Genomic DNA, 15,309 nt, shown 5'->3' on the forward strand with positions numbered 1-15,309 from the left:
ATGATAGAATTTGGAAGCACAATAATGACAATGATCATGCTTATACCACCTTTATGACCCTCTCCCTTTTTCTATATGCTATATTTTTACTGAGTAGGTTATTTAGTCAATATCCCCATAGTCAACTCTTCCTTAACTTATGAGATCTACACCACCGGCTTTTTCATATTTCCACTACAAGAAGGCAGAAATAGCAGAATCAATTAATTAGCTGAACACAACTCATTTCCTTCCTTAATGTTTCTCATAAAGTTTTAACACATAATTACAGATCTTAGTCATCTATTTATTCATCTCAATTGTAATACTGGTCACCTGAAAAGAGAACTATAGCTTGTTTATTTCCTGAAGCCTGTTCATTCCATCTTATGAATTCTCATCAAGTATTTTCTTGATATTGAGGGTATTAAGAGAAAACCTAAGTTCAGATAAACAGTCCCAAACTAGGTCTCCTGCTATGAGAAAAGGAGTCTCTGGAGAGAGAAATAAATTGCCTATCCTTATAAGGTGAATTAATTTGTCCAGAGTAATACAGGTACATAAGAAGTAATTTACTAAATGGTAATTTGTACCCTAAAATAATTAACATTACGTGAATGAATGATTTAATCTGAGTTTATTCATCACAAAATAAAAGGCACCAAACCTTACAACCTGCCTGAAGTTTCAAGGTAAAGAGGAGAATTAGGTATAAATATCCATGGCTCTGAATCCTAATCTCATGTTTTGTAGCTGGCCCTCACTGAGTTTTATAAAACAGTATATTTAAGATATTTTTAATTCCAAATAGCTGGAGCATTATTTACTATATCAGATCTAAAATAAAGTTATTAAAAACAAAACTTCTTGCTTAACTGTGTACGGCACCATCCAGCAATGGTAGAAGGACATGAAAAGAAACTGTCGTAATTGTCTTTAATCTCTAGGAGTTGACCATCTAAAAGATACAACAGTGTAAAACATTGGCAGGCAACTGAATAAACAAATATATGAATACGCAAAAAGCTCTCTATTCCATAAAACTGTAGTTTTGTGTCAAAACATCAAGTCCTTAAACCTAAAAAGCATCCAACAGTGTTTTCTGAAGGGAACAAGTAGATGGGCTAGGGGTAGAAATCTCTACATAACTGAGGTGGCGCTCAAGGTGATTAGTTTGAGCAACTATCTGAAGAAAAACTATAGCAGAAAAACATGAGTCTAAGGCTTTTTGAACATCAAAATGGTATAATTAAGCCTCAGAGCACAAACAAACAGGGTGGCAAAGGAATATCCAAGACTTCAGGGAGTGTATTGCAAGAGGAAAGTGTAATTACAATAGATGTGATTTTAATGAATAATGATATACATGAGCAGGACTTGAAGTTACAAGTCACAAATCTGTAGATAGAATAGGATTTTAATAACTGATTAAAAGTTTTAAGTTCTCATTATTCCACTTCCCCTGCTATTTTGAATAAGATAAATTTCTAACTTCTTTAAAATGCAGTGAAACAGTTTCAGTTTGTGAGGATAAGGTTTTTAGGCAACAAAAATTACCTATATCAAACTTTTCCCAAAGACTTGCTCAAAAGGCAACTCATCATCATCGGTTTCTAGTTCAAAAAGGTACTTTTTTTCCCTTTAAAGTATTATAAATAAGCCTTCTTCACAGTAACGAGCATAAATAGACCACACTTACTCATAGATTATTCATTAATAATCAAGCCATGAATATTTATTGTTTATTCTGGGAATGCTGCCTACAAGCCATAATGACTATCAATTCAGCAGTCAAGTCAAGGGGGCCAACAGTAATCAGTAGGCAAAGCTCCAGTATCTCCCATCCCCAAAAAGACTCTCTCTCCGTTATTTCAACTTTTTCTTTTCTTAATGGGAACAATGACTATGCTCAAAGGAATGCTATCAAGATACATGGCTTTACAGGCTGAAATACTCCTGTGAAATATGGAAAACTTAAATTTATGTATGTACTTTTGTGATTATTCAAACAGCTCCACAGCAACTAAAGGGGCAAATTGAAAATGGAAGAGAAATTGCTGGTGAGAAAGTAGATTGGAGCTTTAAACTTATAAAAGAAGATCTTTATCCACTGCACGTCTAAAATTCTTAAAATAGCATTGTGAAGTTTTCTTCTAACAACTTATGTTTCTGCTAATGCACCAGAAGAAGCTACAAAAAGAGAATTTCTAAAAACTGATTTAATATTATCTTTATATTTTACTCATTATACTATGGGTATATGCCACATTTTGCCTAGGAAGTTGGACTTGGTCATTCATTACCAAAGTTTTCTTTAATGTCTTTACTCATTAGCTGCCTCCCTGCTATTTTATTTATAAAAATATAGGAATGATATGTTTAAATGTTTATCTTTATACCTGTATTGTTTTTGTAGTAGGAACTATATCATCTACCTCTTCACATGGTCCACAATACTCACCATAATGCCTTACGCACTACACACCAACAGTGAAAACACACACATAATAAGTCCCAAATAGTGGGAAACATTTAAGAAAGAGCTATGAGAGGAATTAAAATACCCCGAAGTCCTTATAAGGTAAAATAATGCTTACTGATACCAATGGTTCTATCTGCTCTCGGTTAGTCTTGGTTTATGATCCATAGTGCACTCTCTGAATACCCACAGTCATCATTAGCTTCAGTTCTTCTTGGTCCCATTAGCAGTGAGGACAATTTGCCAATGAAGGGTGTGTTTGCAGAAAGGGAAACAGAAAGGACTAAGCTGTGTTCCAATGGAGAGCTGTCAAAAATCCAGCAATTTTCAAAATGTGGATTCTATCAAAATTCACCAAAATTACACTGCCAAAAAGAAACAACTCATTTTCTTACATATATATAATACCTACTATTATATATATATATATATCCCCTCTTAATCAAATTTACATAATAAAAAATAATTTTGTATACACATCATGTTACAGAATCTTTAGATTCTGACCCTCAGATCCCAGAACACTTTATCTAAGAACCCCCTTCCTCTAGTTCTGTTTCTGGCAGAAAAGAAAGAAACCCAGTGCGTCCATGGTTTCAACATGTGCTGTAAGCCATTATTGCCTGTGTTCTTTTAATTTGACACAAACTATTAATATTAGCATTTTGAACACATTGGTGCTATTTCAAACATGATTTCATCTGAATCTAAGGTATCAAATATTTATTTCTGGAACTGCATCTTTAATTTTATACTCTAAGTCAAGGAGAAACAAAGCTCAAAATACAAATTTCTAATTCATAAGCCACTGGAATGCATCCACTTGGGGATGTGTGTAGGGAAAGCTGTAGTTCATTCTAACTTCTAAAAACACGATAGGCGATTATTCGTTAATCAAAAATAACAGGTTAATTTCCCCAAAGTGTCTATTTCTTCATTATTTAACTTAATGAAATGGATTATACTGTAACTTACAATGAGAATAACCATCATCAAGGTTAAGAGAAAAACACCTGTTTGTATCACAAGAAAAAATGACTATGGCGTTGCTAAATGAATATGCACGCGTGCAGGCTTTCAAATGTTTAACAGGTGACATTTAATAGTAAGGAAACTAAATGCTTAAATAGAAAGGAGCAGAAACACCTGGGCAGGTCTGCAAGTGTGGTCGCCTATTTAACATGCAATTGCATTTTCAACATAATTAGTTTAAATGAGCTTCTAAATTTGGGTGATGTATTGCACATGTAATTAAGATTTAATTAAAAATGTTCTATAATAAATTGTTTTCCATTTCTGACAAATCACATTAGAGAGGTAGATTTTGATTTGGAAATAGTTCTTAAAATGTGTTAATCATCTGTGCTGAAAATATGAGAAAGAAAAAAAAAGGAGCTCTGTTGAAAGTTACTTGGGATTTTGAACAATTTGAGGTAAAGGACATAATTTCCCCTCCATCTTATGAAGCTGAGATGTAAGAGGATGGCGAAATGAACTCATCCACTTTTGTAAGCAGAAGCATTCTGAACAAGATACACAAATGTATTTCTCTTGATTTCTATAAAGTACATGGTACATAATTTCAAACTTTTATTATGTTAACTACTATATAGTAAGTACAGTCTGCTGGTGAAATAACCTCAACGAGGTTTGGCACTAACCTGCTAAATCCCGCAACAGAGATGAATCCCCTATTGCCAGTCCAAGATAAATTAAGCCACTGCACGAGAGTGCAGCGAGCCTGCAGAAATTCTAGAGAGGTGTCATTCAGTTTCGCCCAGTACGGTTGCAGATTGAGGTGGATGTACTGCAGAGGATCACAGCAATGTTGGTTCAGTAGTTTGCAAGTCTGTGCTAATCTACACAGGTCTGGTAGCGTAAGATGATTCAGAATCAGTTGAATGAGCTACATAAAACAGAGAAACCAAGTTCACCCAGACTGAAAAAACAGTATCACTTTATGAAGCGTATGATATGATCTAATAAAGAACAGTATCATACATTTTATAACAGTATTTTCACATACTAAATAGATCAATATTCAATGGAATTATCCACATCAGTAGTACCCATACATACATAAGGCTATATACATTACATTTCAAGAGTGTTCACTGTATACTCAATTCATGTTAGTTACTCTTTTTTTTTTTTAACAGTGCAAAAAGTATATATTGGTAATCTATTGAATAATACAATTTTTCACAGACTTAACCTTTACTGAAGATCGATTACACACCTATCACTGGTGATAGAAGAGCTCCCCCTCTCAGGGTTTTCAGAGTTCAGTGGGATGTTGATAAGGACAATGACTGTTTTAATAACTTTGCTAGGAGCACAGACTGCCACTAGAGCCTGACACAAGATACAAGCTTAACCGCAGTAAAAGTAGACTTAGACCACGAAGGCTCCACTTTTAAAGAGTGAGGCAAAACTGGGGAGAGGCAAGACTAGTTGGTGGTGGATTAGGTCAGAGAGCCTCACAGAGGAGACTAGATTTACACAAAAAGCAATGAGGAGTCTCTAAGGGATTTGAGCTGCAGAGTGATAGAGTCAGATTTGTGTTTTAGCATTGCAGGGAGCACTCCTGGAGGCAGGAAGGGAAACCAGCCAGGGGGCAACTGCAGAATTCCAGGGAAGAGGAATCAGGAGCCTGCTTAAAGCCACTGGCAATGATGATGGGGTAGCTAACAAATACCAAAAAAAGTATTAAGGAGGAGGAAACAAAAAGATATTTATCTCTAATTCTAATAGTTTCTTTGAACTGTTAGTAGTTCAAGATTTGTTTTTTCTTAATGGTGAACAGTTGGGGGCTTCTAAACTAATTTTCAAAGAATCATAGCTAAGTAGCCTCTTCTGAACCAAGAAACACAAAGAAAAAAAATCAAGTATTTGCTGAATGGTAAAAAAAGAAACCTCTAGATGAGAGAGAAGGATGACTTTTTCACTTAATGCAGTGCATTTATCTAGCTATACTTTTTGATTTGTGATTATGCCCTTTAACTTAAATGTTCTTCATCAATTTATTTAACTATGTAAGCCCGGTATTATTTTCAGGTCAGAGTAACCCTGTTTGAGGCCAAAGTACAAAAAGAGTGACAACAATATATTTAAAATAAGCTTAAAAAGTACATATAAAAATGCACACTGATTATACACATATTAAGTATAAGAAGGCTTGGGGTGTTTTTGTTATTTATTTTTAACATGTGAACTTGACTTTTGAAAATAACATTAAGGGGTGTGGGTGTTTGTGTTATAAAAACAGGGAAATACAGGGAAATTAAAAATTAGTCTAAACTCTCACCATCCAGATGACATGCAAACTGTCGACACACAAAATATTAAACAAATAACAAGAGAAAATTCAGGTAAGATATTAGAAAACCCAAACACTGAAGGCAGGTATAAAATGATAAGTTCTTCCCTCTCTACCCTCAAATCTAATAATCCCTCCATCCCTTGGTAAACACTGCTAACAGTTTTTCTGCTCTTTTCCAGATAAATATGTATGAAATTCTATTCCTGGATTTGCACCAAAAGAATGATACTTTATACACTGTTCTTCACCTTGCTTTTCTCATTGGATGATGTATCTTGCAGATATTTCCACATTTGCACACACATCCACCCCATGCCACTTTGTAGATGCGACACACTAATTCAACTAATTTCTCATTGATGTATTTCCTGGTTTGTTCCCTACTGTAAATAACATGCAATATCATTGTGTGTATGTATGCATATCTTGGTAAATTTTGCAAACATATCAGAGGGTAAATTTCATGCACTTAAAAGTTTTGATATAAACACAAAATTGCCCTTCAGAATGTTTGCATCAATTTACACAGTGTATAAAAGTACCCATTCACTCATAACCTATCCAGACTAATATCAATACTTTTAATTTTGCCATCCTGAAAGGCAGGAAAAGGAAAAACATTAAAAAAAAAATAACAAAAAAACAGCACAAAAATAGTAGGGCACTGTCATCTTACAGTTTTGTTTTGCTTTTAACTACAGAAATGTAACTCTTGCCAAGGGAATTCCCAATGTTTCCTTCTTTCTTGTCGGTCTCTATTCTATTCCATTTATTTCTCCCATAGCAATAGTCCACTGGGTCAAATAAGTAAGTTCTGTTCTGTCTTTTTAAAAGTTTACATGTGGCATGAAAAGATGCTCTACATCACTCATTATCAGAGAAATGCAAATCAAAACCACAATGAGGTACCATCTCACGCCAGTCAGAATGGCTGCCATCAGTCTACAAACAATAAATGCTGGAGTGGGTGTGGAGAAAAGGGAACCCTCTTACTTTGTTGGTGGGAATGCAAACTAGTACAGTCATTATGGAGAATACTGTGGGGATTCCTTAAAAAACTGGAAATAGAACTGCCATAGGACCCAGCAATCCCACTGCTGGGCATACACACCGAGGAAACCAGAATTGAAAGAGACACGTGTTCCCCAACATTCACTGCAGCACTGTTTATAATAGCCAGGACGTGGAAGCAACCTAGATGTCCATCAGCAGACGAATGGATAAGAAAGCTGTGGTACATATACACAATGGAAAATTATTCAGCTATAAGAAAGAACACATTTGAGTCAGTTCTAATGAGGTGGATGAAACTGGAGCCTATTATACAGAGTGAAGTAAGTCAGAAAGAAAAACACCAACACAGTATATTAATGCATACATATGGAATTTAGAAAGATGGTAACGATGACCCTATATGCAAGACAGCAAAAGAGACATAGTGTAAAGAACAGACTTTTGGACTCTGTGGGAGAAGGCAAGCGTGGGATGATTTGCTAGAATAGCATTGAAACATGTATATTACCATATGTGAAACAGATCGCCAGTCCAAGTTCAAAGCATGAAACAGTGCACTCAAAGCTGGTGCACTGGGACAACCAGAGGGATGGGGTGGGGAGGGAAGTGGGAGGGGGGTTCGGGACGAGGGGACACATGTACACCCGTGGCTGATTCATGTCAATGTATGGCAAACACCACCACAATACTGTAATTAGCCTCCAATTAAAATAAATATATTAAAAAAAAAGTTTATGTGAGAATCTACCTTCATTGTTGACCCACAAATATCAGTACTATGGCTTCGTAATTTATTTTATTCTCTGGTGGGACTAGGGCTCCCTCCATCACTCTTCTTTTCCAAAATTTTCCTGAGTATTTTCATAGTGTTTAGGTGAACTTTTATATTAAAAAATAAACAAATTATGTTTGCATTTTACCTGGAACTTCATTGAACACATAGATTTTATTAAAGAAAACTGATCTCTTTGTTGTGTCCTCCTACTCAAGAGCATGACATAATTTATCATTTAACTATCTTTTTTGATCCTAGAGTTCTTAAATCCATTGATTTTTTTAATCTATTAATTTTGTAACCTGCCACCTTACTTATTGTTCTGAATAGTTTTTGGTCTATTCTCCTGAGTGTTCTAGTACATAATCATATTGTCCGCAAATGACAATAATTTTACAGCTTTCTTTTCAAAAATCACGCCTCTTATTTCTTTCTCCCATCTTCCAGCACTGGATAGTGTATCCGGAACAATGTTAAGTAAAATTATTGTCCTGTTCCTGACTCTAATTTGTATGTGAGCCAAAAATGTGAGGCACATATGTAATTTAAAATTTTTTTAGTAACTGCAAGTTGTTAGAAGTCAAAAGACTCTAGTTAATAATATAGTACTGTATACTTGAAGGATGCTTAGAGTAGATCTTAAGCATTCTCACCACAAACACTCACACAAAAGAGTTAAAAACGGGAGGTGATATATGTGTCAGTTATCTTGATCTTAGTAATCACTGCTGCTGCTGCTGCTAAGTCACTTTAGTCGTGTCCGACTCTGTGCGACCCCATAGACAGCAGCCCACCACGCTCTGCCATCCCTGGGATTCTCCAGGCAAGAACACTGGAGTGGGTTGCTATACACAATGTATATCAAGCCATGTTGTACACTTTAAATACAAATAATTATATTTGTCAATTATTCCTCAATGAAATTAAAAAATAAAATAAATTCAAAAATAGGTGATATTAATTTTAATGTATTTTATTTGATGAGATATTTAAAATGATCATCTCAACATGTGCTCAACCTAAAAAATTATTACTGAGAAACTAAATCTTTTTTTGTCATATTAAGTCTTTGAAATCTTATGTGTATATTTTCAGCTTATTTCACTTAAGATTAGACATAAAGTACTCAATAGTACATGTGGCTAGTGACTACCATGCTGAACATTTCTAGTGTTTGATAATTAAATATGATGTTAGCTCTTGGTTACTAATACTTGGTAGTAGACAATTCATCAGATCAAATCAGATCAGTCGCTCAGTCGTGTCCAACTCTTTGTGACCCCATGAATCGCAGCACGCCAGGCCTCCCTGTCCATCACCAACTCGCGGACTTCACTCAAACTCACGTCCATGGAGTCAGTGATGCCATCCAGCCATCTCATCCTCTGTCGTCCCCTTCTCCTCCTGCCCCCAATCCCTCCCAGCATCAGAGTCTTTTCCAATGAGTCAACTCTTCGCATGAGGTGGCCAAAGTACTGGAGTTTCAGCTTCAGCATCATTCCTTCCAAAGAAATCCCAGGGCTGATCTCCTTTAGAATGGACTGGCTTGATGTCCTTGCAGTCCAAGGGACTCTCAAGAGTCTTTTCCAACACCACAGTTCAAAAGCATCAATTCTTCGGTGCTCAGCCTTCTTCGCAGTCCAACTCTCACATCCGTACATGACCACAGGAAAAACCATAGCCTTGACTAGACGAACCTTTGTTGGCAAAGTAATGTCTCTGCTTTTGAATATGCTATCTAGGTTGGTCATAACTTTCCTTCCAAGGAGTAAGCGTCTTTTAATTTCATGGCTGCAGTCACCATCTGCAGTGATTTTGGAGCCCAGAAAAATAAAGTCTGACACTGTTTCCACTGTTTCCCCATCTATTTCCCATGAAGTGGTGGGACCGGATGTCATGATCTTCGTTTTCTGAATGTTGAGCTTTAAGCCAACTTTTTCACTCTCCTCTTTCACTTTCATCAAGAGACTTTTTAGCTCCTCTTCACTTTCTGCCATAAGGGTGGTGTCATCTGCATATCTGAGGTTATTGATATTTCTCCCGGCAATCTTGATTCCAGCTTGTGTTTCTTCCAGTCCAGCGTTTCTCATGATGTACTCTGCATATAAGTTAAATAAGCAGGGTGACAATATACAGTCTTGACGAACTCCTTTTCCTATTTGGAACCAGTCTGTTGTTCCATGTCCAGTTCTAACTGTTGCTTCCTGACCTGCATACAGATTTCTCAAGAGGCAGATCAGGTGGTCTGGTATTCCCATCTCTTGAAGAATTTTCCACAGTTTCTTGTGATCCACACAGTCAAAGGCTTTGGCATAGTCAATAAAGCAGAAATAGATGTTTTTCTGGAACTCTCTTGCTTTTTCCATGATCCAGCGGATGTTGGCAATTTGATCTCTGGTTCCTCTGCCTTTTCTAAAACCAGCTTGAACCTCAGGAAGTTCACGGTTCACGTATTGCTGAAGCCTGGCCTGGAGAATTTTGAGCATTACTTTACTAGCGTGTGAGATGAGTGCAACTGTGAGGTAGTTTGAGCATTCTTTGGCATTGCCTTTCTTTGGGATTGGAATGAAAACTGACCTTTTCCAGTCCTGTGGCCACTGCTGAGTTTTCCACATTTGCTGGCATATTGAGTGCAGCACTTTCACAGCATCATCTTTCAGGATTTGGAATAGCTCAACTGGAATTCCATCACCTCCCCTAGCTTTGTTCGTAGTGATGCTTTCTAAGGCCCACTTGACTTCACATTCCAGGATGTCTGGCTCTAGGTCAGTGATCACACCATCGTGATTATCTGGGTCGTGAAGATCTTTTTTGTACAGTTCTTCTGTGTATTCTTGCCATCTCTTCTTAATATCTTCTGCTTCTGTTAGGTCCATACCATTTCTGTCCTTTATCGAGCTCATCTTTGCATGAAATGTTCATAGCTAGCTTAATATTTACTTTTAAACTGACATTGATAAAAATTTGGATTTCTATCCAGCTGCCATTTGTCAATGAATTTTGCACATCTACTGAGATGACCGTAGAATTTTCCTCCTTTGACTATGTTACCATTTTATAGTACTGTATATTATCATATATATTATCTAATACCTAAATATCCTTAATTCCAGGACTACATCCTGAATGATTTTTTTTATTTTTAGGTAATTCTATTCACTATATTTTGATGCAGAAGTAAAATCAGTCTGTAAGTTTATTTTTATGTGCTATAGTGTTGTATCAGCTTCATTAAGAAGTTAAAAACTTTCCTTTTCCTTTATTCCATGAAAGAGTTTAAATAATATAGAAGGTGATCACTTCTTAAATGTCTGAAGGAACCTATGATCCATCCAGGCTTGGCAAAAGTAGGACCTTAAATATTTGTTGTTTTAACTGCAATATTAAAAGTTATTTCATCTGTTAGTGCCCTCTTTGATTTCTTTCACCAGTGTTTTATAGTTTTCTATATAGGTCTTTAGTTTCCTTAGGTAGATATATTCCTAAGTATTTTATTCTTTCCGTTGCAATGGTGAATGAAATTGTTTCCTTAATTTCTCTTTCTGTTTTCTCATTATTAGTGTATAGGAATGCAAGTGTTTTCTTTGTGTTGATTTTATATCCTGCAACTTTACTAAAGAACTAAATAGACATTTCTCCAAAGAAGACATACAGATGGCTAACAAACACATGAAAAGATGCTCAACATCACTCATTATCAGAGAAATGCAAATCAAAACCACTATGAGGTACCATTTCACACCACTCAGAATGGCTGCGATCCAAAAGTCTACAAGTAATAAATGCTGGAGAGGGTGTGGAGAAAAGGGACCCCTCTTGCACTGTTGGTGGGAATGCAAACTAGTACAGCCACTATGGAGAACAGTGTGGAGATTCCTTAAAAAACTGGAAATAGAACTGCCTTATGATCCAGCAATCCCACTGCTGCACATACACACTGAGGAAACCAGAAGGGAAAGAGACACGTGTACCCCAATGTTCATCGCAGCACTGTTTATAATAGCCAGGACATGGAAACAACCTAGATGTCCATCAGCAGATGAATGGATAAGAAAGCTATGGTACATATACACAATAGAGTATTACTCAGCCATTAAAAAGAATACATTTGAATCAGTTCTAATGAGGTGGATGAAACTGGAGCCTATTATACAGAGTGAAGTAAGCCAGAAAGAAAAACACCAATACAGTATACTAACGCATATATATGGAATTTAGAAAGATGGTAACAATAACCCTGTGTACGAGACAGCAAAAGAGACACTGATGTATAGAACAGTCTTATGGACTCTGTGAGAGGGAGAGGGTGGGAAGATTTGGGAGAATGGCATTGAAACATGTAAAATATCATGTATGAAACGAGTTGCCAGTCCAGGTTCGATGCACGATACTGGATGCTTGGGGCTGGTGCACTGGGACGACCTAGAGGGATGGAATGGGGAGGGAGGAGGGAGGAGGGTTCAGGATGGGGAACACATGTATACCTGTGGCGGATTCATTTTGATATTTGGCAAAACTAATACAATTATGTAAAGTTTAAAAATAAAATAAAATTTAAAAAAAAAGTTATTTCAGTAAAATTTTAAAGCAGTTAGTACAAAGAAGCATTAAAAGTTAAATATATCCCTGTACCAGAGGATAAATAATTGATTTTTTTCCAGATGATTTGTAATTTAAATAACTCCCAGCAATTGCTGGCATCATTCCAAACAAAAGTCACCAATATTAAAAGATGTATACTGTGTGAAAACATTTCCTGATCCTTAATATTCTCCAGGCAACAATACTGGAGTGAGTAGCCATTCCCTTCTCTAAGGGTTCTTACCAAGCCAGGGGTTAAACCTGGGACCATCACATTGCAGGTAGATTCTTTACCATCTGAGATACCATGGAAGCCCCCTAATGTTATATTTTAAGCAAATATCAAAATAAAAAAAGAACAATGAAATTATTGAGACCATGACATTGGCATGTGAAAAAGCACTTTTGGATTTTGATTAAGTGAAAAATAACAGGCTTTAGGCCCACAATACCCTTTAATCATTACTCATCCAATAGCTAGTGTCTGTCAACCATGTTTTTATATGGGAGTATCCTAGCCTAAGAGACTTTCCAGGTGACTCAGTGGTAAAGAATTCATCTGCCAATGCAGGAGACGTGGGTTCAATCCTTGGGTCGGGAAGATCTCCTGGAGGAGATGGCAACCCACTTCAGTAATTCTTGTCTAGGATATCCCATGGACAGAGGAGCCTGGTGAGCTACAGTCCATGGGGTCACAAAAGAGTCAGACATGACTTAGCGACTAAACAACAAAAACATTCTAGTCTAAAGTACCCTTTGACACCATGCAATGTAGGAAAGGACTCTCAAAAAAGTTGACCTGCCCTAAAAATTCATTTTACTCATAATACAATTATTTTCAACTATGGAAAGATGATATCACTTGGCTTATTATTTCAATGTGGGTTTTTCACCCCCTTAAAATAACTTGAAGTACCTATAGTTTGGGTAACTTTAAAAAACAGTTTCTCCTTTTAGTCACTGTGAAATCACTTGGTGTTTTGGAACATTAACTCTCTATACATTGCACTGCTTTCATCATGGCTATTTAATGTCCTTTAAGATGACTGATTCCATCTCCCAGTTCTTCCACATGACTTTGCTGTATTGACTAAACCCCCTGCATGTACTAGAAGCTTTAACTCTCTACAGTCTCCTTCCCTACAGCATAAAAACATGCTGATTCTCTCCCAACCTGTGTTACAGACAGCAACCTTCCCACTCTGTTGCATCTTCTGCCACCCATCTTTTCTCCTTTTAAGTGATAAATTAGAGCAAATAATATCTATAAAAATGTCATACTCTCCCTCATTTTGGTACGCCCTTCTCTGAATATGGCATGAAGGACTGGAGTGTTAGTCCAGATGCCAAGTATTATTCATTATTGGTGAACAGTCTTATCCATGTTATAGCCCATAATTAGAGTATATTAACAGAAGGTTTTTTCCTGCTTATGCTCAGACAGCAAATATTTTTGTCTCTGCTTCTTCCCCGCCCCTTGATGCCTTACCCAGATATGGTAAATTTTCCCCATCTCCCACCTATGGTCATAGTTCCATTGAACTGATAATGGTAAAGGATTATCAAAGCTCTCCCAATGACCAAAAGCAGGGGCCACTGTCACTGAGCTCTGCAGTAGTGTGGCTGACCACACCCATTTTATGTTCTCTATACCTCTTTAGCTTCCTATCACTGCTTTTAAGACACTCTCATCTTTGTTCCAAGTGCCTTTTCTGACTTGTCCACCTGTATTTGACTCTTAGATGTTAGTAATTCTAGAATTCTGTTCTTGATCCTTTATTCAGACCCTCAGAGTATGAATATCCTCAGAGATTTCCAGGTCAGTTTCATCTACATGATAGCCCTCTCCATGGTAGTTTGAGTTTAGAAAATTTTCTTTAAAAGATCTGATTTTATTATTAATATTTTAAACCACACACAGCTCTTCTCAGCAGGGGCCAGAAATGCCTGGCCCCACCCCCATTCCAGGAGATGTGCTAATGGCACTGGATGCCTGGGAGCCAGGAGTGCTAAATACACCCTAGAAACAACCCTGCAGAGACACACCGAAAACCTCCCTGAACCTGCCTAGACCAAAAATTATAGCTAGTTAGAAGAACATAGAATAGAGTTAGTAGAGAAGAATAAGTTACACTTGGAGACACTGTGCACTATTAAACAGCATGAGGATTCCTCTCACAACCGTATTAATACTATTTTCACAACGAATCATCTTTAAAATAACTGGTATCACGTTAAACACATATTGCCCATGCTTACGCTGTGTAACTGTGAATTAAAGTGGAGTGTAATTTATTACTGCTTTATGTATTTTGGTTATTATTAATCAGTGATAAAACAACATATATCTAAGAATTTGTCCAAAATCACTGAAGTCAATCCAAAACAAAACTGGTGAAGTTACTGAACACAATTTTGTCTAGTTTTTCCAAAGTCAAAACACACAATACATCAGATTATGTACACTTCACTAATGCTCCAATTTCTCTGACATTCAGCGAAATAAACATTAATATCTAAATATTTTTAAATGACGGTATGTCCAATATTGCTACTGAATATCTTTGGCTTACCTCATAGGGTAGTTTATCAAAATATCCATTACTTGGCCCTTCCCTGAGAGCAGTACTGCTAAACTTTTTGTTCAGATTGTCGATTTCACAATCATCCTTTTCTTCATAGTCATCTTCATCTAGATCATTCATGTCAATAAGTGAAGTCTTGAGAGAAAGCATGGGCTTGTCCTTCATACCGTGTAATACAACTGCATCTAACTCAGTGTAGTAATCCAGAAGAGAACTATTTATTTCCAGGCGTATAAGATTTGTAGGAAAATTTATCTGCTTAATACAAGGTTTAAACTGGCGAGCTTGAGAAGCATTCACCTTTGTAGGTTTCTCTGACCAAAGAGTCTCCCATCTGCCAAAGAAAGAAATTTCTCTATAATACCATTTAGAATGACATTTCTATTACTGTAAAGTTAGGGCCCCATGCCCAATATGTTCCAGTATGAAGCAAAACCATTAAACAAAGCAGATAGATACAATCGAACCAATAATTATTACCAGGACATGAAAAAATTTTAAATCTAAATGCCATAGACCTTATACTTAAAATATTTTTACTACTTAAATTATTTTTAAAACTCCTTAGAAAGTA

At 36.5% G+C, this 15,309-nt stretch overlaps 1 protein-coding gene across 2 annotated transcripts in view; it reads right to left on the reverse strand.

Annotated features, from left to right (window-relative positions):
- FBXL4 (F-box and leucine rich repeat protein 4) overlaps positions 1–15,309 on the reverse strand; it is a 74,414-nt gene that overhangs the window by 29,393 nt on the left and 29,712 nt on the right. For both annotated transcript variants that reach the window (XM_006052454.4, XM_006052453.4), the window contains exons 4-5: positions 14,724–15,069; positions 4,120–4,364 (exon numbers count right to left, since the gene is read on the reverse strand). In XM_006052454.4, the coding sequence (XP_006052516.1) occupies positions 4,120–4,364; positions 14,724–15,069 (591 nt within the window). The remainder of the gene's footprint in view (positions 1–4,119; positions 4,365–14,723; positions 15,070–15,309) is intronic.

Source organism: Bubalus bubalis, chromosome 10 (assembly GCF_019923935.1).
Source record: "Bubalus bubalis isolate 160015118507 breed Murrah chromosome 10, NDDB_SH_1, whole genome shotgun sequence".
NCBI classification, from domain to species: domain Eukaryota; kingdom Metazoa; phylum Chordata; class Mammalia; order Artiodactyla; family Bovidae; genus Bubalus; species Bubalus bubalis.